This window comes from Molossus molossus, unplaced genomic scaffold (genome assembly GCF_014108415.1).
Source record: "Molossus molossus isolate mMolMol1 unplaced genomic scaffold, mMolMol1.p scaffold_m16_p_9, whole genome shotgun sequence".
NCBI lineage: Eukaryota > Metazoa > Chordata > Mammalia > Chiroptera > Molossidae > Molossus > Molossus molossus.
The window spans coordinates 3,351,012-3,374,170 of NW_023425403.1; the positions used below are offsets into that span (position 1 = coordinate 3,351,012).

Consider the following 23,159-nt stretch of genomic DNA (forward strand, 5'->3'; position numbering starts at 1 on the left):
AGGGCTGAGGCTGATTTTGGAGCAGAGTAATTACCGGCAGGGCGCCCAGGGCAGGCCTGGGGAGGTTTTAATTAGGTCCCATGGAAGGGCAAAGATAATGGTTTCAGCTTGTTGAAGGGGGATGATGGGCAAGGGATTAGGCCCACTCCTCAGCAGACTTTTAATGGGTTTCCCATCCTTAGCGGGTGCATGCCCAGAACAGGACAAGAAAGGAAGGTGATTTCATGGGGAAACATCTAATTAAAATATTAATGTAAAGCAGACAGCCGGCACCCCTGACCCACAGTTCGGTGGTGGGACTTCAGAGCACGCAGAACAGCCATTTCCTCCACGTAACGTGGACATTCCTTCTAAAGCGTTACCCACGAGATCTCTTGGTTTATCACATCGAATCATAGCGCTTTGTGCTGTTTCCTCGTTGCACACACTAATATCAGGTTGACGCTGATGTTTTTTTTGGTTATCCCTGTCTGTGAAATGCTTGATGGGAGATGACCACTAGTCGTTTTTAAAACCACAAAGGGGACAGGGCAGGCCGTGTGACTTCCCTGGGCCTGGTTTCATTTGCCTGGACTTTGAAGTGGTCCTGTGAAATTCAGGATGTCCCTCACTCACGCCCCCCCTCCCCAGCTTCCCGAAGTGGGCTGTTACCATGGGTACGGCTTTCTTGGTCGTCACAGAATTTGGTTTTACTTTGCCGAGCTACCAAGTGAAATTGCATGTAATTGTTTTGCATATAAGATACTCCCAGTTGCCTTTTCTCGGTAGCATTGGCACCAACCTCTCACAGAAAGGTTACCTGTCAGCCCTTGGTAATGAGATTGTCTGTTCAGTAGCCATCAGATGCCAAGGCCACTGCAGGGTCCGGGGTTCCAGGGCTGAGCTGTGCCCAGGACTGTGTGCCCTGAACACCCTGGACTCGTGGATGATGGCAGCTGCTGCTGTTACTGCCTTGGGTGTCGCCAAGTTACTTAACTTCCCAGACTCACTTCCCTTTTATACTCGCATGTCAGTTATCAGATGTAGGTGTACATGATGTTAGAGTACACACAGCACATTGAAAACTCAGCACGCATTAGGAGACACATAGGTGCAGTCAGTACTAAGGATGGTTACTTCAGAATGATAGATGTATACATAACATGTATTTTTTGTACACTCTTTGTGGACCGTTTTCTGCGTAACCATGTATCGCTCTGGTAATCGGGAATGAACGTTCAGGAACTGTGTGAGTTGCAGAGACGGTTCCATGTGCTGAGCCGTCTACTAAACCCTCCGCCTCGCTCCCCAGGCTCCCAGACCCTGTTTTCTGTCGCTCGCTCATTCATGTGGTGTTTAGCACTTGCCACCCTCTGTCGCACGCGTTGTGACAAGAATGTGGTGCTAAAAGGGAGCACGTCCCTCGCCAACACCAGACCCCTGGTCGTTTTCTCCACCTCGCTGGTTTGGCCCCAGCCCCTGCTGGACCCGTAGGCCTTCCGTAAATATTTGTTGAAGAAGTGAACCTGATGACACCCGGGTGACAGAGATGCCCGGGGGGTTGGGAGGGGGCTGGGTTTGCCCTCAGTGACCAAGGAGCTGAGAAACAACACCATCGGTATTCATTCCCACTTCTTTCAACAAGGCCCTGCAGCCCGAAGCGGGACAGTCATGCTTCTCCTTGTTTGTTTCTGCCCACGAGCCCTGCAGGGCCGCACGCTGCACGGCGCTGACGCAGGTGGGGGCCTGCTGTGTCCCAGAGACTGAGGACAGGAGAGGGGAGGGAGGGGGGAGGTGCGCCCTCGCTGCCACCTGGCGCTGCTCTGTGACAGTCATTACCTCGGTGAGGACAGCGCGGCTGGCGAGGAGAGTGTTCATGTCAGAAGAGAAAGTCCCACTGTCGGTTTCCTTCAAGTCAAGAGAATTTTATATGGCTCACTTCCTATTTTATTTTTAATAAAAATGTAAATTATTGGCAAGGTCTATAATAAGCATATGCCATATAGACGGCTGAGAGAGGGGTGTCTGCGGACTGTCACTCACTGGGTAAGGTGGAAGTTCTGCACGCTGAGCGCCTGGCCAGGAAACCGACTACACGCTCATCCATGTGCCCTCTTGATCTCAACTCGGACCCACCGAGCTGGTCACCCCTGCTGTCCTCTTATGGCCAGAACGTGGAACAGTATTACCCCCCTCTCTCAAAACAGTCATGCCATGTACTGCACCTCTTTCTTACCCTGATAGAGTCCACCGTGGGTAGTCTGGTGGCCCCCCCCCCCGTCTCTCTCTCTCTCTCTCACACACACACACCTTTAATTATGTTCTCCTTTATCTCTGTCTTTAAATGTTGTTCTTTTTCCCTAATTAAAATCTCTTCCCTTCAGCCTCTTTTCATATCATTTATGAGCCAAAAAATATCTGATCATAACATAATGTCACTGTTTATGTTCCAAGAAGAAGGAAATTGATTGGTTTTGTTATTAAATTGGTCACAGTAAAGAGCTAGTGTAAATCTCGTCACACTTATCTTGAAGAAGGGGACCAGAGCTTAGTGGGGAGGAGGCTTGACTTCCCATTCTCCACAGTTTTAATGGCTTGGCTTTTTTTTTTTTTTTTTACATTACATATATATTATTTTCGTAATCTTTTCTGTTGTGTTTTTTAAATGATTATGTGTTGGTAGGATCTATCAGAACGGTGTCGTTCAGTTACAAGTATACAACATTACAGTTATTTTGTGGGATAAAATAAGTTCTGTGGGCCAGCCTAAGTGTCTGACCACTATAATAAGATCATCGTCCTTTTCCAGTTCCATATGGAGTAACTGGCTTATAATGAACTTCCGGATTATACCGTTTGTAAACGTTAAAAAAAGTATTGATTAAAATCCACCAACGTTCATATTTCAGTATGGAGACCATACGGAGAGCCGAGTTTCCACACAGGAAGTCAGGTGGTAGGGAAGGCATGTGCGCGTGTCCGTTTCCTGGTCCTCAACTCTGCGGGCAGATGGTCATCTCCCCTGTGCGGCACCCTACACAGTTCGTCCAGTGTGATGCACCCCATGTAGTAGGCAGAGACCACAGAAAGCAAATGTGACATATGTACCTCATGTAGTACAGAGTGAGCAGTCATTACACTTTATACAGTGTGCTCTATGCGTAATAGTTAGAAAACACACTGACTCTCTCACACACTGACACACACTCACACTGACATACTCATACCCACTGACACACTCACATACACTCACACTGACACACATACATACCACTGACACACTCACATACACATTGACACACACCCAGTGGCATTCATACACTGACACACACTCAAACCGACATACACACCCACTGATACACTCACATACACACTGACACACCCACTGACACTCTCACATACACACTGACACACACACTCACATCGACATACACACCCACTGATACACTCACACACTGACATACTCATACACACTGACACACACCTACTGACATACATATGTATGCACTGACACACGTTGACATACACATACACACCCACTGACAGACACTCACACTCACACTGACACATATACACCCACTCACATTCACACCTACTGACACACATATACATGCACTAACAGACTCACACTGACACACATACACATGCACACACAGTGACACACACACACTCATGTAAACACACACGCACAGTGACACAGTCCCTGCAGGGATGGGGAGGGGCTGGTGACCGGAGTTTATGTGAGCCCCCCAGCCTCCGTTTCTCCCATGAGCAGCAGTTTTGTTTTTAGGAGCAAAACTGCATTGCTCACCACACAGCAACTGATGAGGAGTAGTTCTTATATCTTATGAATAGTTGTTCTCAGGTCTTACTTTTAAAGAAAGTAAAGGACCTAAATTCAGGTTTGCAGTTTGCAGCCTGTGCTTCTGTCATTAAGAAACAGTGAGATAACAGAGGAAATGTTTACCCCCATCCCATAGGCATTAGCTGTGTTTTTCAAAACATTCTGTTTTAAAGCACAATGGACTTTGCAGTTGTTTATAAATTTAAGGTATTCATCAGTGTGAAATAGTTGTTTATTTCCGTTCCCTATTTCCTCTTATTGGGGGAAAAAACATGTTTGGTCTCCTAGCAAGACACGCTCCACTTCGCTAAGTTATTTGTCAGTTGTTACAAAGTGTGTTTAATATCTGGGCGAGGTTTGGACGGGCTGTGGGCTAAGCGGGCAGTGTGACACCTCTGTAGGTCGCCTGGGGTCTGGTGCGCCGGCTCAGGATCCTCCTATCCGGTCTCACCGCAGAGCCGTTGCCGTCCATTCATATGGCCCTGGCTCATTCACAAGTCTGACACTTCCCTTCCCGGCAGACTAGAGTGGCATCTTCTGATAAGATGCAAAACAGCTTCTTTACTCCCGAGGTGACACTAACCACTCACAGGCTGAAATGCTCTTCATCTGCCCTGAAGTTAACCAGAAACTTGGTCTTACTTTTCTTCTTGACAAGTTTTCTTAAAAGCTTAAAGGTCTCTCGCTCACTCTCTTTCTCTCCCTCTCTCTCTTTGTTGGTATTGGTCAGGGAGAGAAAGGGAATATGGAAACAAAAAATACCTAAACAGCCCTAAAGGAAATATGGGAAACAATGAAAAACACAATGTGCTGTTTCGTTCTGTGATAATCTCTCGGTGGGTGCTCGAGTGTGGTGTTGATCCTTGACCCGGGAGCTTATCTGTCACCCATGATGGGTGTTCGCTCCCTCGTGGGAAGAGCTGTGCTTGTTATCACAGGTGAGAAAACAAGGAGAAAACAAGCAGAAAGTTTGTGTGCAGCCTTTGCAGTGGGACCGTGTTTGCTCTTTGGCTTCCACCCCAGACCAGCCTGCAGACCGAGGGCGAGCACAGACTGACTTTCTCAGGTGCACGTCACCCAGGGCGGCCCGGGCAGCAGGTGCCGAGCCGGCGAAAAGATAAACATTAAGTCATTCCAGGCGATGTTTCGCTAGGTAGCTCAGGAAGGACTTGAGAACTACCACTGTTCAAATATTTACGAATTGAACCTGGGAAGGAGAAAATGGAGGGCACATAATGTGGAATTCCTGTCCCTGTCCTCTCTAAGCAGAGTCTCGGAGACCCCGGAGGACGTTGTGTTTATCTGAGGAAGAAATAGTTCTGCTCTGGAGTCCAGTCGGCCCGTGTGGGCTTCATGAGCAAATAGGATGTAGCAAGTTCTGCACTTGGCAACATGTCCTCTTAGCTTCTGGACTGTTGATCCTAAGGGATGACTTAGCAGCTGGGCAGACTGCAGTGTTCACCGGCGCAGAGGCTGACTGCTCCCTGCCCTGCCCGCGCGGCCACCGAGGGGGGGTGGGGGGGCAGATCAGATGAGGAGCAGAGTGGAGCCTCGGAGAGCAGAGGTTGGGGACTTGGGTTTGTCTCCCAAATATTCGAGCCTGTGTTGCTGCATACTCTTTAAGTTTAATGTTGTTTACACCTCTGTGCGTCTGAGAAGATTTAAAAAGCACAGAGCACAGGGACCGTCTCAGGAACAGAGAAACTGCCTGGACCAGGACCCAGGAGGGCAGTGCTCCGGGAGGTATTGCTAATGAGCGTTAAGGGAGGGCGGCTTTCTGGTGGGGTTTGTGCTTGTCCTTTGATTTGCCGCCGGCCCTCTTGCTGCCCTGGAGGCTGAGCGCACCCATTCATTCAGGCGCAGGCTCAGCTGATGGCTCAGCCCTTCCTCTCTGCAGGCCGGAGCTAATGAGAAACACAGACCAGGGGCCCAGATCTGCCCCGAGATTAAGGGCAAGGTATCCTCACAGAAAGTTCCTGTGAACTGAAAGATCGGGTGACACTTTTCTGGGGCAAAGTTGTGAATGAGGCGGACGGCTTGGGAGTTCCTGTGCGGCTCCGTGGTCACATCCTCTGCCCGTGAGCTCACAGTGGAGTCGTCACAACACTAGGGACCAGTCCACGAGTGTCAGGACTCATTCACAGCTCCTCGAGCACACACAGTCCACGTAAAGGCAAATGCCAGGGGGACCGGGGTTTGCATGACCAGCTCCCAGGTTTACAGTCGTGACCACCTCGGCACAGCGTAAGTGCGGGAGTCTGGCCCTGCGCCCTGTCCCACATGGGTCACCTCCAGAGCCAGCGCTGTCTCCTCCGAAGGGTCTGCCGAGCTGCACCCCCACCCCACCCCCACCCTTTACAGATGACAGCCCCATGGGGTAAAGCCCTGGCATTCTGAGAAACACACCGTCCGCTGTATTTAATTTCCTCTCATTTACTAAGAGTCACCGTCTGTTTTAGTAAATACCTTCAGGAAATTGGTGAAGCACTTTCCTCCATCCGTTATGTATCAGCAATTAACATGATTGTCACGTTTTTCCTGGCCCGTGGCTGCCGCCCTGGCTCCCCTCACATGCCTGCCACCGGCTCCTCACACGCCCGGCGGTGGCTGCCACTGAGCTTGAACGACCTAGCAGAGCAGCCCACAGGGCTCCCCCGTTATCCATCCTGAGTCCTCACCGCGCAGCTCCTCTCCGGACTCCGGCATTCTTCCCAGACAGCCCTTCCCCCTCTTCAGCCAGGACTGCTTTACCCCACATAGGAGCCGAGAAATCCTAGCTCCTTAGAGGTATCTCCAGCCTCTCTCCCCTGCCCCCCGCCCCCCGGGTGGTTAAGACGGCGCGTCTGGCCGAGCCCCAGCAGACTGGTTTCCTACCTTCATCAGCCACTGGGTGTTGTTTTCCATGATGTCCTCCAGCACCTGCAGCCTCTGCACCGAGTCGTCGTAGTCGAGGGGCGCGTCCCTCTGCACGGCGTTGGACACGTAGGAGCTGGAGGGCGAGCGGCAGTTGTCAGTCTCGGGCAGCAGGAACGTGTAGCTGCAGGCGCCGTGCTGGACCTGGTACTGCCTCCTCCCGACACTGTCCATGCCCCTCCGATAGGCTGCAGCCGGGACGAGGTCCCAGCTCAGGGTAAAGAAAACAATCTGCCACATTCTTTCTTCTTCCTTCGGGTAACAGCCCAGCAGCTCAGTAATCTCCAAGGCACATGGGACCCGGGTCCTAAGCTGCCCTCTCCGGCGCAGGGCTCAGCTGCACGGCTTAGGGTCCATCCGTGGGAGCCTGTCTCCTGCTCCCCCAGCAGCAGACGGGGAGCCCCGGGCAGCTGTCAGAGCGTGGCAGGGAGTGTGACCCCGCAGATGGGGAGGGCTGTGTCCGCCGGCAGACCAGTGTCTGCTTCTTTGTCTCTCTGCCCCCAGACTCTGCCTGTCAGGATCCGAATCAGTCCCTCTCCGTTCCTTATATGATAAGTTGATAAGAGCAGCCAGACATGTGTGGCAAGCTGCTCCGCCCTCCTGGCTTGTCCGTTATCTTCCTGTAGGGGGTCAGCAGCCAGGCAACAGGAAAAACCCCAGCCCGCTGCGTGCCTTCCCGCGCCGTGTGCCGCAGGGGCCCTCTGGGAACCAGCTCACAGGACCCCTGGGCATTCCAGAGGCACCACCCTCACGGGGCATTTCCTAGGGAGCGGGGTCTGGTCTGAAAGGCATCTGACGGCGGGCGCGCAGCTGGTGAGGGGCTGAGGCAATAGCTTGAGTACAATGACGGTTCCTGTTTTCTCCTTGAGGACTCGAAATACTACAAATATGTCAGGACTCTGGTTTATTGTTGTTATTACAAACAAAGCGGAAGAAGCTCTTGTAAACCGCCTCTGCAGAGGGAAGACGTCCGGGGGGACTGGTGCTGGGCTGCTGGCTGGGGCAAGCTTTTCGTGTCAGACGGCTGGTGGGTGGACTGCTCTGCCCCACCCTGCGGGGGACGGTCGGTCCTGAGCCCCGACATCCGATCTCCCAGCAGAGTATCCACTTTAACAGTCAGAGTGACCCTGACTGATGGATGGGCTGATGGACAGTTCAGTGACTTCCAGTTGACAGGGGTCAGAACTTCGTAAGAGGCTGCTGAGAGAGGAGCATGTAAATCTCCCCTTGACTGGATCCGGTGTGCTCGGACCCATCATTTTGTAGCGTTTTCCAGGGGCAGTTAAACCTGTCCTCATTCCGAGCTGCACTTGGGCAGATTATCTCCCCTTTTTAATTGGGCACTGATGTCCTCATCTGTAAAAGTCAGGAGCCGCATTAACCACCAGGACTTCCCTGCTCAGGTCCATGGCTCTGTGGTCCTCCAGTTACTTCCTTACTGACTGAACCTGCTCACCCCCAGCCGAGAGCACACGGGGAAACCCAGCCTGTCCACATCTCCGTGCAGGCGTGTCCCTCACCCCGGGTAACCGTCTGGCGGTGACCTCGTGGACCACATCCACCCGTGAGAGCCCATGTTGCTCTGTGTCCTGCAACACCAGCTTCTGCGTGCGCATGACAGAGAGGCCACACACGACACCTGGCAGGTCAGGGAGGCCAGCACAGCCGCCTCACAAACACAGTGACCAAAGGGGCCACACAGGAGGTCTGAACACGCAAATTCCTGATGAAAAGTAGGTCATGGCGGTAGTCCTGTCCAGAGGTCAGTCTTTACGTAAATGACCTTTTGTACCTAAGACAGCATGCCTCTGAAATGTCAGAGCGATCTTCTTATCCTGACCCTCGGGCAGGGCTCATCCCCTGCCGCAGAGGACCACGGGTCTCCTGGTTCCGCCCTCTCCGAGTACCATCCCTGTGTGCTGTAAGTGTTCCGTATCAACTGTGCTGGACCCACCATTGTAGGAGAAGCATTTGTCTGTCCATTTTACTTTCTGTCCAACCCCAGAGACTTCCCTGCTTTGCTTTCTGCCGCCTCCCTGGTCTACCACCGATTTCACGTGACCCTTCCACCGGCTCCGGTCGCAGTGTGCAAACTGCCGTGCGAAACGGCCGTTTTAGAGCATTTTCTCAGTCCGTTGAGGTTTTGCTTCCTGACCATTGTCAGTTTGGTCCAAATAAACTCGTAGAAATTCTCCACAGGTTTGGACTGCTTACATCCACACAAGGGGGTACAGGAGCACGGGTTTAATTGTTGGGTGAGTGTGGAATTTGTGTAGTGAGTTCACTTCTTCTGGAATGTGTTTTCAGGAGACGTCATTAGACCTGTAAGAACATCCCTCCTACGCACGGGGTGGCTGCTAGGCGGCCTCTGGAGCTGGGTTCATACCCTGAGGTCCACGTACTTCGAAGGGAGGGGAAGAAGTCAGTACTTCTCACCAAGTGTCACCTTCTGAGGAGCTGGACCTTCACCAGGCTCCCAGAGGCTTCCTTCCGTCCCCAGGAAGGCCGGACATGTGCTCCAGAGGGTCATGGGCCGGACAGGCAGTCTGAGTCCCGCACAGTGCTGGGCCCGTACGTGGTTCCCACGAAGCGCACACGTGGAAGAAAATGCTCCCGTTCGAACCCTGGTTCTGTGAGATCTGAAGCGAATGCTTCACTTCTCCAGGCCTCCGTTTCCCTGCTTGTGAGATGATTCTTCCTCCGTAGTGCCTTTCGGATGACGATAACACAGAATGAAGAATAGGAACATTCGCTTCCCTTCCTGACCGGCACTTTCTGGAAGATGGAACTCGGTTCTTCCACCATCGACTATGGTAACCGTGTCATCCTCTGCACGTGAAGTGGAAACTGAGGGTGCAGAGTTTTTCTTCTACGGTTATTCCCCATTTGCAAAAGCCCTGTTATAGGGTCCTGATGTTGTAACTGCTGTAGAAACATTTCTCGGCCCTGCAGACAGTAGGGTGCTTCGGAGAGAGGGTGTCACGAGTCCCCCCACCCACCAGTCTGCGCCGGACACGTTCCGGGGCCCTGGGGACGGAGATGAGTGTGCCCAGTGCAGCCAGCGAGGAGGGCGAGCCATCAGCTCGTGGGTGGGACCTGAGGAGGGCAGCGCGGCCACCAGGCCACAGCCTGGACGCTGGCCTCACCTGCCCCTCAAGGTCAGATGTGCCATGAACAGCCTTCAGGTCCCCAGCGGGAGTGTCCGCCGAGAGGGGGAAGCTCTAGTTGGACCGGGCACCAGCATACTGCTGTGAAGGGTCAGCTACTGAGCGTGTTATGCTCTGCCAACCATGTGGACACTGAAATGGCAATTTCTTCTCATTTTCACATGTCATTAAATATTCTTTTCTGGGTTTTTTCAACCATGTAAAAATGTCCAAACCATTCGTACCTTGCTGGCCATTCAAAACAGACTGTGGGCTGCAGTCTGGTTAACCTCAGAAGCCTGCGGGGTGCGTGGCGTGGTTGCAAGGCCCCTCTTAGTGCACAGCGGTGTGGACGGCTGTCTCCTGTGCCCCCGGTCACGGCATGGCTCCTTAGGGAACTGAGAAGCGCGGGCCATGCTGGGAACAGGAACCTGTGACGGAGCAGGAGCATTTGCCAAGAAAGTGCCACCCGGAAGCTGGGTCTGAAATGCAAAGCAGAGCCCAGCCGGTGTGGCCCAGTGGCTGGAGCTTAGTCTCGTGGACTGAGAGGTCCCAGTTCAGTTCCCGGTCAGGGCACGTGCCTGGCTTGTGGGCTCGATCCCCAGTGGGGGGTTTGCAGGAGGCAGCCAATAAATGTTCTCCCTCATCGATGTTTCTCTCTCTCCCTCTCTCTCTAAAAAATCAATAAAAACATATTTAAATAAAATAAAATGCAAAGCAAAGAGGATGCAATGACCCCCGTGGGAAAGGCGTGTTTTGCTCGTTCAGAGCAAGGCCCGGGTAGCACGGTGGCCGAGCTGCCCACTGGCCGATGGTCACTGAGGGAGGCCAGCCCCCTGAGCCCCAGCCCCTAGGTGGAGGCAGGACCCGCAGGGGGCAGGCTGGGATTGTGCGGGTGGTCAGCTTTGACCCGAGGGCCAGCCATCAACCCAGGCAGAGCCCGCAGCCAGGCGAGGCCGCCGCTCTCTGCTCCCTCGAGGAGCTGCCCGCAGCTCTCAGAAAGGCCCCTTTTCCCTGGGAGTCTTGGGTGTTCTCCAGCGACAGGCTTGCCCATGGCGGCTGAAGCTCAGAGCTGCCCAGCGCCGCCTGCCCGCCCAGCGGGTTTTCTAGCAGCTGCAGTGGCTCTACTTACTTTTCTTGCTGCTTTGTTTTCCCCAATACTGTACGTCAGCGGCTGGGGTCGCAGGGTCTTCACTGATTCTCTGCGGAGCTGTCTGGGTCCTTACACTTTGTTGTTCGAGGTCGGTCCTGTTCGAGGGGACCAAAAGGACCAGGCTTCCCTGTTCCCTGAGGAAGGAGGTCAACACCAGGAAGAAGTCTGCCTCGGTTTGCCCTGCTGAGCAACAGCCCTCATGTGGGGAAAGCCACAGGCCCTCTGCTGGCTGCCGCCTGCCCTCCAGGGACATGGTCCGGGGGCTGTGAATCCTCTTTTATCTGGATCGGGAACGGATGGGCCGCCGCCTTCGGGGGGCTGGGGCCCGTCGTCCGGGGCAGTCAGTGGGCTCGAAGACGCTCACCCCCGGCTGACACGTGTCTCGGGGAGCCAGCATCCAAGAGGTGCCCACTTTAAGTCTGCAAAGCCCCGGGTGGCCAAGTAGAGTTTCTGAGTGGGCCCACGTGACCTCGGTGTTGTCCCAGGAGCCAGTCAAATATTCGGTCTTTAATTGGATGGATACATTGTTGGACAGATCGAGGGACGGGTCACCTGGCCCAGGGAGGGGGTATTGCTTTCGAACTGTTACACCGCAGTGCACATGACAGTTGTGTGCTTTGGGAAAACTCACACCTCGGAAAGTATGGGAAGTACTCAGGCTCAGAGGGTGTGTCCTGTGTGCTGCACGTTTGTGCTGAGTCTCTTTCCATCGCCGAAAAGACCCCGGGACTGCCTCGCGCCTGCACGGCCCCGTCCCCCAGCACCGTCTCCACGTTCTCATCACCTCTCCGCTGCGGGCGGCCTGGGACGTGGTGCCCGGGCAGCCTCGAGTGGCCGCGCGGCCTTGACTCCGGGAAAGTGCCGCGTGGCTGGAGGAGGCTCTCAGTGCTGCAACACCCGAGAAGCCAGGCTGGGGACCGTGCTTCAGCATTTGGCCCTTTGCCCACGGCCAGGCACACTCAGGACTAGGGCACCTGGTGTGCTGGAGCCAGCAGGCCTGCTGAGACATCCTGTCCTCGTCCTTCCCTGCCCCCGGCCTTTTCACAGCCAGCTGAACAAAGTCAGTCATCGTGTTTACGTGCAGACGCCTGTTCAGAGTGCAGGGGAAGCCATTTGCGTTCACTGCACATAAAATTGTTAGAGGAAAGGTCGTTTTTACTTGCTTGTGTGTGTGCAGTGATGAACGAGGGAGAAGGGAGACACAGCTGAAGAAAGACTTCAGCTCTCCCAGAGCAGGCTCCTGCCCAGGCAGCTCCCTTACAAGGGCCACCGGAGAGGTGTCCACATGTCCACTGCGTTTCCAGGTGCGCTGTGCTGGGCGGAGCCTGAAGACGCGCGGACGGAGTCACAGCCACCTTGCGAACACTAGTGCCGCCTTGCTCCAGAGATGCTGATCGGGACCTGCTGTCCAGCCCCGAGTGCCAGGCTGGGAGAGGTGGTTTCCAGCCATGGGACCTGAGAAAAGTCCCAAAGGAAAAGCCCCTCGGAGTTACCACAAAGACAGAAGACCAGAAGCAAGTGCAGATATAAACACGCACACGCTCACACGCACCCTGGAGTGCAGTGGGTGAAGAACCAAGGCTCAGGGAGGAGAGGACCAGGATTGCACCAGCCACGTGCACCTCCGTCCTGTCCTTGACATCCATGTCGATGAACTTGAACAGCAGATCTCACCCCGATTATAATCCGGTAAAACTCATCCTCCTTTGCAGAGGATGGAGAGTCACCATTTCATGCTGGCTGTCTCCTCTGTGCAGCGCAAACACACATCCCCCTCAGATGTACCAGAATCGTTTTACTGATCAACACCGTGGCCTTGGGTCGCCTTGAGCCAGAGCCACAGCTCGGCCCCGGATGCATAGCATCTGCTGAGGCAGAGACCTCTCAGCTGTGCGTAGTCAGTGAGGACGTGACCACAGGTCCCACAACGAGCCTGCAGGGTCTCCAGACAGCCAGCCAGTGGTCCAGTGCATCAGTTAAGCTTCGTGTACACATTCGGCTGCATTTTCAGTCTTTCAGCCCTAACTGTTTCTTTCTCCTTTTTTGGCTGTTTAATGTCACCCAACGGAGGTGCCCAGAAGTGCAGAATTCAGACGGTTTCTGAAATGAATGCTTGTGCCTACTTTATCACTGCTTCCTGTCCAGTTACAGTTGAATATGTACAGCATTTGACATAACATAGATTTGGAAGACAAACTGGATGTCCGCCTGGAGCCGGGCATCGGCCCTGGGGGACCCACCTCCAGGGAAGGTGAGGAAATGTGCCTGTGTTGGAGTCGGGACCCGCCTGGAGCTGGGCATCGGCCCGGGGACCACCTCCGGGGACGTGCGTGTGTTGCAGTCGGGACCGCCCACCAGAGGGGAGGAAGAGCTGCCAGCTGTGTTTTCAGGCCGTTTCCTTTCCTGGGAAACAGCCATTTCCCTGCTCGTCCAGCGTGTTTTCGGCCGAGCAGCGCAGGGAGAGCAGCGAGGCCGGATGGCACGGCCTTGTCTGGGACAGCCGTCTCCTGCTCGCAGTGTGTGACTTCTGTTTGACAGGCACAAACTGTTTGCTGGAGGGCTGGTGTGCATGGAGAGTCAGACCTAGTACTAGGAGAGAGTCTCTGTGTCTCCTGCTGCTTCTCAGGTGTCTGCCATTCTGATTTCAGATCAATTAAAAAGGTGCCAAAAAAGTGCCCTGGCTGGTTTGGCTCAGCAGTTAGAGCGTCAACCCGTGGACCAATGAGTCGCAGGTTCGAATTCGGCCAAGGACACGTACCTCAGTTGTGGCTCGGTCCTCGGCCCTGGGTGGGGTCATGCGGGAGGCAACCTGTCGATGTGTCTCTCCCACGTTGGTGTCCCTCCCTCCCTCCCACTGTATCTGAAGATGAACAGAAAAATATCTTTCAGTGAGGATTCTTTTTTAAAAGATACCAAAAGGACTCATTCATTTTAACTTATCTGAGTGTTTACTGTGAAATTATGTCTAAAAGACATTTAGAGAGGACGGATATTTTTAAGGAACTTAAAAGATTCCTGAATTTTTTTACTGTTTATGCTGCCAAACACCAGTGTAGCAACATTTGTTTTTAAAGCTACATTGTATATAACATGTAACCCTAAAGACTCTGGAAGAAAAGTTTCTTGTTTACTAGAAACTCAGGAAATATCCAAGTAACTATTTATTGTTTTTTTTAAAGATTTTATCATGAATTCCCTGAATTTTTAGGAATATTTTGGTTTATATAATTCTCCTGTTATAAAAAGTTATCTCAAATGCTGTTTGATTTTTAAATATTTTCATTCTCTAATATTTTTATGGAATATTTTATCATCTCATCAAAAAATGCCTGAAAGGTTAAGATACAAATCATAACTTTAAAAGCCAGTGGATGAAATTCTAAAACAGTAGATGAGTGCATTCTCCTGATAATATTTTTGCCTGTAATTCTGTGTCCTGTTCTCTCCCCATAGAAAAAATGCCAAACATTCTGTTTTAGTGGATTAATGTCAATGATGACTTTCTTACCCGTGACCAATGTAAAGTAAAAAAATCTTTCCTTTGATGAACAATATTAGAGATTTTGAGGTGAGGGTGTGGGTTATAATTTTATATTATGTTCCTAAGTTTATTTCAACAAAAATGTAGAGGATTCAAATTCTGCTGCTTGTAAAAAAATGAGTCTAGTTTCTTGTTATAAACATTCTACTAAAAACTAAATTTCTCTCAGAATGAATTTCTTTTTGAAAGTGGCTTAATGCCATCTAGATTAATCTTTGTTTAATCTAACTTTATATAATTTTTATCTTAATTATTGAGAACCCTTTCAAAATAAGAGAGATAAAAATGTCATGTGTGCTATTTACACGAAGATATATTATCTCTCTTGGTTATAGGTTAACATAAATAAAATCACTTATGTCAAAGAAGTAAAAAAATAAAAGCCAAGGATCCCCTTTGGGTATTCCCATCGGTCTGACTTGCTAGTACACATCTTCCTATGGGAAATTAGGCTTGATTATGGAGTTACATGTATAAAAAGTGTTTGTGAAGAATTATATATCATTTTTGGGGGTGATATTAGAAGTATAATAAATGGCTGTGCTTTTAAAGGAAGTGATGTTTGCGCCAAGTGTATACAATGCTGTTTTTTGCTCCGTCACGAACCCCGTGGGGCAGTCCCCGACCGGAGTCTTTCGTGCTGTGTCCAGGCTCCTCTTTTCTTCACTCACCCCGTCTCACGCAGTTTCCTTGTGCTCGCTCCGTTAGTAACAAACTGTTCTTCCCCAGACTTGCAAGGACAGGGGCTAAATGCAAGGAGAGACTGACGCAAGAGGTGACAGGAAGGGATTTCACGAAGCCCGTGCGGAGAGGACAGCGGGAGCCGTACTAAGGACCTCGCTTTGGCTTCTGTTCTGAAAGCTCTAAAACTAGTAGACAAGAAAAAAAATCTTGTTTACTTTTTTCCAAAATCCTGATGTACATTTCAGTGACATTTTGAACGTATCGGTCAAAAAGTTCTGCTTGACTTCAATGAAAAATTAAAATATCTACTGGAGACATTGCCTATAAGGAGAATGCTGGTATCAGATCCACTGGTAATGTTCACTTGCTCCCTCTACTGGTCGTACAACAAACAACAGGCGAAAGTAAATGTTTTTATTCAAGTCGATAATAGGAATGAGATGCAATTAAGGACATAAGTCAATAGCAACTAATATGCAGCCCAGAATGCTTTCATCATAGTCTCAGAGCAGGAGAACAGCACGCCACGTGCAGAGGTGCAGAGGTGCCCGCACACACGGAGCCGGAGCCTTATTTCTGTATCCTCTGGTGGTCGGTCCCCACCCCTGTGCGGGAAGCAGTGAACACATGGAGGTCTGTGCTGTTCCCGGGGGAGCTGAGGCAGAGACCCGTCCTGCTCCTGGCATGTTTCCTTATGGTGAGAGGTCCCTCCGCGGCCGCCTCCCCAGTGTCCCTGGTCACACCGAGCGGGAACGCCGTGCAGGGATGCCAGGGGGCTTCCCGTGGCTTCCTCCATCCAGATATTTCCTTATTTAAAAAGAATCTTTTGGTTCCTCCCCCAAAGTAGACTCAAACAGTGAAGAAAATTACACTCCAAGCAGAGAGAAAGCTTATGCAATAAAAATGAGCCCACGGAACCGAAGGGGAAGAGCAGTGACAGTCGTCCACCGAGACCCCATCCAGACCTGCTCCAGAGGGCTGGCCGGGGCTGGGCCTTCACCAGCAGGGAGAGGGGAAGGGTCCTGGAGGGCTGGCGGGGGGGCTGGGCCTTCACCAGCAGGGAGCACAGGGGAAGGGTCCTGGAGAGCTGGCGGGGCTGGGCCTTCACCAGCAGGGAGCACAGGGGGAGGGTCCTGGAGGGCTGGCAGGGCTGGGCCTTCACCAGCAGGGAGCACAGGGGAAGGGTCCTGGAGGGCTGGCGGGGGCTGGGCCTTCACCAGCAGGGAGAGGGGAAGGGTCCTGGAGGCTGGCGGGGGCTGGGCCTTCACCAGCAGGGAGAGGGGAAGGGTCCTGGAGGGCTGGCGGGCTGGGCCTTCACCAGCAGGGAGAGGGGAAGGTCCCTGGGAGGGGTGGCGGGGGGGGGGTGGGGGGGGGGGGGGGTGGGCCTTCACCAGCAGGGAGCACAGGGGAAGGGTCCTGGAGGGCTGGGGGGGCTGGGGCCTTCACCAGACAGGAGCAAGGGGAAGGGTCCTGAAGGGCGGGCGGGGGCTGGGCCTTCACAGCAGGGAGAGGGGAAGGGTCCTGGAGGCTGGGGGGGCTGGGCCTTCACCAGCAGGGAGAGGGGAAGGGTCCTGGAGGGCTGGCGGGGCTGGGCCTTCACCAGCAGGGAGAGGGGAAGGGTCCTGGAGGGCTGGCGGGGGGGGGGGGGGGGGGGGGCTGGGCCTTCACCAGCAGGGAGCACAGGGGAAGGGTCCTGGAGGGCTGGCGGGGGCTGGGCCTTCACCAGCAGGGAGAGGGGAAGGGTCCTGGAGGGCTGGCGGGGCTGGGCCTTCACCAGCAGGGAGAGGGGAAGGGTCCTGGAGGACTGGCGGGGCTGGGCCTTCACCAGCAGGGAGAGGGGAAGGGTCCTGGAGGACTGGCGGGGCTGGGCCTTCACCAGCAGGGAGAGGGGAAGGGTCCTGGAGGGCTGGCGGGGCTGGGCCTTCACCAGCAGGGAGCACAGGGGAAGGGTCCTGGAGGGCTGGCGGGGCTGGGCCTTCAGCAGCAGGGAGCGCAGGGGAAGGGTCCTGGAGGGCTGGCGGGGCTGGGCCTTCACCAGCAGGGAGCGCAGGGGGAGGGGCCCCTGGAGGGCTGTGCCCGGGGCGGGGTGGGGGTAAAATTGGAGGGAAACCTGAGGTGAAAGGGACAGTCAGGCAGGTCACATGGCAGCCTGGACTAGAGTCCAGTGTCGGGCTAGAGACCATTGCAGAAGGATCATCAGTAGGGCTTCTAGAGCTGTTGGGTGTGGGAATTGTAGTCACAGGATTGGTGTGGTGTTGGGGTTGACTCTTCTTGAAACAACTGGAAATGCTGGGTAAGACGATGTTAAAGGTTGTTTTAAGAGCTTTCATGAGAAGATGAGATGACGAGGAAGCAGCTGGCCCCGATGCCCTGGTAGCAGGAACCAGGTGAAGCCAGAGGCCGGGTGAGCCGCTTCGCCCTCAGGTGGTCGGCAGATTCCCATGGCCCGAGCCTGCCTGTCCAGCCCTGGTGGGCAGGGAGACCAGAGCGGGGACCCGCGCGGCTGCCTCGCAGGAATGAGAAGACCGGCCGGGCGTTAAACAGAACCAAGGGGAGCCCACCCTGAGGACGCAGGCCCAGCTCACCCTTTAGCTGGACAGAGCCAGGGGTGGTCGGGGAACACCTGGAGGCGTGGTGCATCAATCTGCCGGGTCAGCACCTCCTCGCCCCCCAGGCCCATGGCAGATCGAATCCTCTCTGAAAGAACTCACCAGAGAATTCTTACAGTGACGTCCCAAGGAAGATGAGCAACAGACAAGAATGAACGACTGCTGAGAACTTTGTATGGGGAAGCTCTGAGCCACGTTTTATAAAATGACTGTCCTTGCTGGTCAGCCGCCTCTGGCTGTCGCCACGAGGAGCCACCCACCTGACGCCACAGAACTGTGTCGTCTGAGCCGCGGTGTGACAGGAAGGTCTGGGCCGGCCGCGGCCCCTCTCGCCGCCCCAGCCCTGCAGTGTGTGCTGGCAGAGGCCGGCGTTCTTCACCCTGCACCTCCACCGCTGCGCCCTCCGCTGTCGTCATGGCACGCCGCTGTCCCGTGTGTCCCGTGTCAGAACGTGTCCCTTTCTGTGAGGACACGTGTCCTGTCGGATTAGGGGCCCGCCCTGCTGCATGGGGGCCTCCACCTAACCGCAGTCTGGCGCCAGTCAGGGATGGGGTGCATTCTGTGAAGTGCGTCGTTGGGGTTGGTCACTGTCTGAACTTCGTCCAGCACTTACACGGACCTCGGTGGCACGGAGGACTGCACTCCCAGGCCACAACCTGTACAGCGTGCTCCTGTATGGAACACATGTGCACTTGGACTGCAGTGGTGTCTGTGTCCACAGAGAAGGCACAGTTACGTGCAGTCTGAGTGATGGCACTCAGCACACCTGTGTGGGCTCCTCCCCGCATGGAGCCTGCAGCACTGGACGTTGCTGGGCGTGAGTGCGAGGCCTGGGCCGCGACTGCACTGCTGTGGACTCCGTGACCCTGGACCCTTAGGCTGCACGGAAGTCGTAAAACAACTGGAGGTCACCTGGCCACTGCGGCTCGGAAGGTTGCGGGTCCAATCCCGGTCAGGATGCGTGCGGGAGGCACCTAATGGATGTCTCTCTTCCTTTCTCCCTCCCCCTGCCCTCTCTAAAAATCAATGAAAATGTGCTCAGGTGAGGATTTTATTAGTTTAATCCTCACCTGAGGATATTTTTCCATTTATCTTCAGATGGGGGGAACATCAGTGTGAGAGAAACACATCCATTGGCTGCCTCCCGCACGACCCCAACCAGGGCTGGGGACCGAACCGCTACCTAGGTACGTGCCCTTGACTGGGTCCGCATTCTTGGGTCCGCGTGCCAACGCTCTGACTGCCGAGTCAAAGCGGCCAGGGCTTCAGGTGAGGATTTATTTTAAAACCCATAAGATCAGATGTGGCACAGGAGAAAATGACGCAGCCACACGCCTGAGTAACCTGAGCTGTGAGGGCCGCGGCCACCGAGCTCACCGCACGCAGGCCCAGGGCTCTAAGTGGAGAGAGCAGCGCTCGGGTGACCAGGGAAAGGGCCTCGCCCGCGCGCACACCAGGACGCAGTCCCCTGGTCGTTGTCAGCGTCGTGTGCTAGACGTGACTGCGTGTGTGCCGTTCTGCCACCGGCCGTCCCCATGGACCGAGGGTGCTGCCTCCTGCTGTGACGTTACCACGGTGATGGCGTCACTGGGTCTCGGCGTCCCCACGGACCCGAGGGTGCTGCCTCCGGCTGTGACGTTACCATGGTGATGGTGTCACTGGGCCTCAGTGTCCCCAGGGACCCGAGGGTGCTGCCTCCTGCTGTGACGTTACCACGGTGATGGCGTCACTGGGCCTCGGCGTCCCCACGGACCCGAAGGTGCTGCCTCCTGCTGTGACGTTACCACGGTGATGGCGTCACTAGGCGTGGGAGGTTTTTCAGCTCCATTATAGCCTTATGGACAGGTGGTGTCTGGGATCTTTTCACCAGAGGTCACACATGACGCATGACTGTAGTTACATCTGCAGCAGTCCCATTTTCAAACAAGGTCAGTCTCAGGTACTAGAGGTGAGCACTTACATCTTTCTTGAGGGGGAATGGGGGGCAGCACACAGTTCAACTCATAATACTTACCAGGCTTAAAGATGTAAAATAAAATTTTGATAATACTTAAAGGGGACAGAAAAGTAAAGAAGGAAAAATCTTGTAGATAGGAAAAGAAAGTCTTACAGAAATAGCAAGCACAGTGGCGACATCTGTAACTCAAAGGCCATGTCAAACCAAAGATCAGACCTCAGCATCCGCACAGAGGCTCTCCGAGCTGAAGGGAGGTCAGGCCTCACCTGAGAGTGGGAGGCAGGTCGCGGGGCCTGGCGGGTGGAGGGGAGGGGAGAAGAGGGCGGGAACAGGGCAGGAGACAGTTGAAAACACAGTGGCTGCAGGTTTTCCCAAAGTGATGAAAGGCACCGAGCTGCAGATCCAGAAAGCCCCGTGCATGGCCAACCGGGTGATCACGAGCCAGGACAGAGGAGGGCGCAGAGCCGAGAAGGACTGACCCCGCAGCTTCCGTGGTGGCTGGTGCACCCCTGTCCTCGCCCTGGTGAGCCTCGCCCTGGCTGGTTTGGCTCAGCGGTTAGAGCATCGGCCTGTGGACCAAAGAGTCGCCATTCCGGTCAAGGGCACGTACCTCACTTAGTTGCCTTTCAGCCCAGCCCAGGTCAGGGTTGAAGGCCCAGCTCAAATGTCACTTCCTCCAGGAAGGCCTCCTGGAGTCTCTGCAGGAAGAACAGGGGTGCCGATGTGGAGCAGGGCCCTGCACCTGCCGTGAGGTCCCTGGTGAGGGCTCGTCTTCGCCACCGACTGTGCCCTCATTCAGCCAGAGGCCCTGCTTCCTTGGATTGCTGCTGCTGTTCGTTTCAAAGTGACGTCTGTGTGTCTGTCTCAGCAGCCCCACCCGCCGAGGCTGTGGCTCTGGGCAGTGACATGAGGCAAGTTGGTTTGGGTTGCCCTGGAGGTGGCCTGGACGCCGTGGAGGTGTCCCAGGCCCTCGACCTGATTAAGACTAAGTATTGGGACGCCTCTTCCTCAGACCCCGGGAGTTCCGTGCTGTCTCATTTGGGGGCTTCTGTTCTGTAAACCGGGGAGCTGCTGGAGTTTTCAGAGGGCCTGTGTCTGCTTATCGCCTCGTTGGCACCAGGGCCCGTTGGTCAACGGCTCCAGATTGAGTGAAGCATCAGCGCGGAGCCCTCGGCACAGAGCAGGGGGTCCCCAGATAAAGCATGTGCAGACTCTGTGACGCACAAAGCGTGACTGGGTGTCTGATAAACACATGCGAACTGAAAGTGTTTTCCTTTGAGATATTTGGAGACTGTTGAGCATGCGTTAGAGCTTCTCTGGGAACCCTGCTGGTGGCCCAGGGCCTGCGCGGGGGTGTCTTGCGCAGTGATGACTCGCTCCTTAGGGCAGAAGAATTTGTAAGATGCCCCAGGCTGTGGCAGCGTAAACAGTGCCATGTCAGGGTTGGGCAGTGACTGGACACACAGTGCTGTGGCATTAGTGCCCCAGGTTTGCAGCGTTGTTTTGTTCTGTACAGTCTGACCAGGGGTGGAGAACCTTTTTTCTGCCAAGGGCCATTTGGATCTTTAGAACATCATTCGAAGGACATACGACATCAGCAGCTTAGAATGAGCCTGCTGTTTGGTCAGGCTCGTTGGGTGAGGTGTGTGGTGTGCGCTAGTATTGATGTGCCAGGACAATATGTCCCATGGGCCGGGCGACCCAGCCCAGACTGGTCGACCGATGGGAAGACATGGTGCTCGTGGTGAAATTCAAGCAAATTAGGTTCTCGGGCATCTGCTAGTGGAGGAAGCGCTCAGGATGATCCTCATTAATTCCCCACGGGATCTACGGGGTCCTGAGCCTGATCCTCCCAGAGTGTGTCTGCCGCCCGCCCGCTGGTAGCTCTGAAGGTCGGCCCAGTCCACGGCCGGGTGTCGTGGAGAACAGGTCTCCTTTCTGTGTGTCTCCTCCCGAGACAGCAAAATATCGCCTGTGTTTCTGAATTGGAATTGGGGGGTCCTCTGCATGTGGGGAGAGCCTCCCTCACCCCCGGGGTAGTCAGAGTGGTCTCTGTTTTCACCCGCAGCTCGGAATAGCACGCTGGCCTTCTCCCCAGACAGGCAGCTGTCCCCTCGGGCACGGGCGCGCGGTCACTCCGAAGAACGGGGGGCCACGACAAGGCTCGAAGGAGAGGGGGCGGGGGGGAATCCTTTCCCAAGCGGGTATTTTTAGGAAAACTCTCAGCCAGAACCCAGAGTTGTTCGCTGTCCAGTTTCAGTGCTAAACAACATTTTAGTTGGCAGAAGAAAAGTGAGAAAACAAGATGACTCGTAGCCTAAAACTTAGGGAAGCCCCTGTCCATAATGCACTTCCTCGGGGCCTAGAAATATGCGTGTTGCCAGGACACAGAGCTGGTGTCCAACTTTTCCAGGCCCGAGGTTTTTTTTTTTTAAAGAAGCATTTTAAGTATTTTCATGATTAAAAGGGAAAAATACTTCTTGATCATTTTCTAAGCAATCTAAACTCACTGTGTAATTGGTTTTTTTCTCCTGCTTTTTCAAAATAGACTATTTGTTATATCAAAATGCCAGTAGTTTGGAGAAAATAGGACTGAGTCGAGTGTCAGCCAGCCGTGCTAGGTGCTTACCTCGGACACTGTGGCCGCACATTGTGCTGTCTGACAAAGATGGCGTCCTCCCCAGAGGGGGTGTCAGGACAAGCAGACCCCTGCTCGGTGACGGGCACGGGCTCTTTGCTGAGTGCTTCTCAGAAAGCGGGGGATCAGCACAAAATGGGGTGACGCCTGGTACCTCTCGGGCTCCGGCTTGAGGTGGGTTAGGTGTCGGGACTACGGGACTTCTCTGCCCGTAGATTGACCAGCTAACAGCAGTCACCCTTCCCTTCCCTTGGCTGTCTCCGTGGTCGCCAGCATGGAGCCTGCACATCGGGGTCACGTGTGAAAACAAAACGATAGTCCCTGCTGGCCCCTACTAGAGAACTGGGACGTGAGAAGCAGCAGCCCCCCAAACCGTGTGCGGTTGAAGGTTTGCACCTGATGCCCGTGGTTCAGGGGGGGTTTCAAGTTCTACTGGGCCTTTTCTAGTCTTCCCGGCATTGCTGCAACCGCTTCCTGCTGGCCCTGGCTGGCCTCCGGCAGGCTCAGGGATCACTGGGCAGGGAAGGCGCTCGGGGGCCGGGTTCAGACACCTCGGCATCACATCCAGTGTCCGTGCTGAGTCGGGCCAGCTCCTCCGTGGCGGGAGAGGGGCACTTGGACTAGTGCCTGGTGTGGAGGAAAGTGCCCCATGGATGCTGTTTGCACGGTTGCTTAGCAACCATATCCGTTACCTG

General features: G+C 54.3%; 2 protein-coding genes across 4 annotated transcripts in view; one reads left to right on the forward strand and one right to left on the reverse strand.

Moving 5' to 3' along the window:
• The window catches only part of ANGPT2 (angiopoietin 2), a 52,173-nt gene extending 44,633 nt beyond the window's left edge, over nt 1-7,540 (reverse strand). For both annotated transcript variants that reach the window (XM_036249626.1, XM_036249625.1), the window contains exon 1: nt 6,698-7,540. In XM_036249626.1, the coding sequence (XP_036105519.1) occupies nt 6,698-6,976 (279 nt within the window). In that variant the 5' untranslated portion in view covers nt 6,977-7,540. The remainder of the gene's footprint in view (nt 1-6,697) is intronic.
• MCPH1 (microcephalin 1) overlaps nt 1-23,159 on the forward strand; it is a 178,691-nt gene that overhangs the window by 120,486 nt on the left and 35,046 nt on the right. The window lies entirely within an intron of this gene.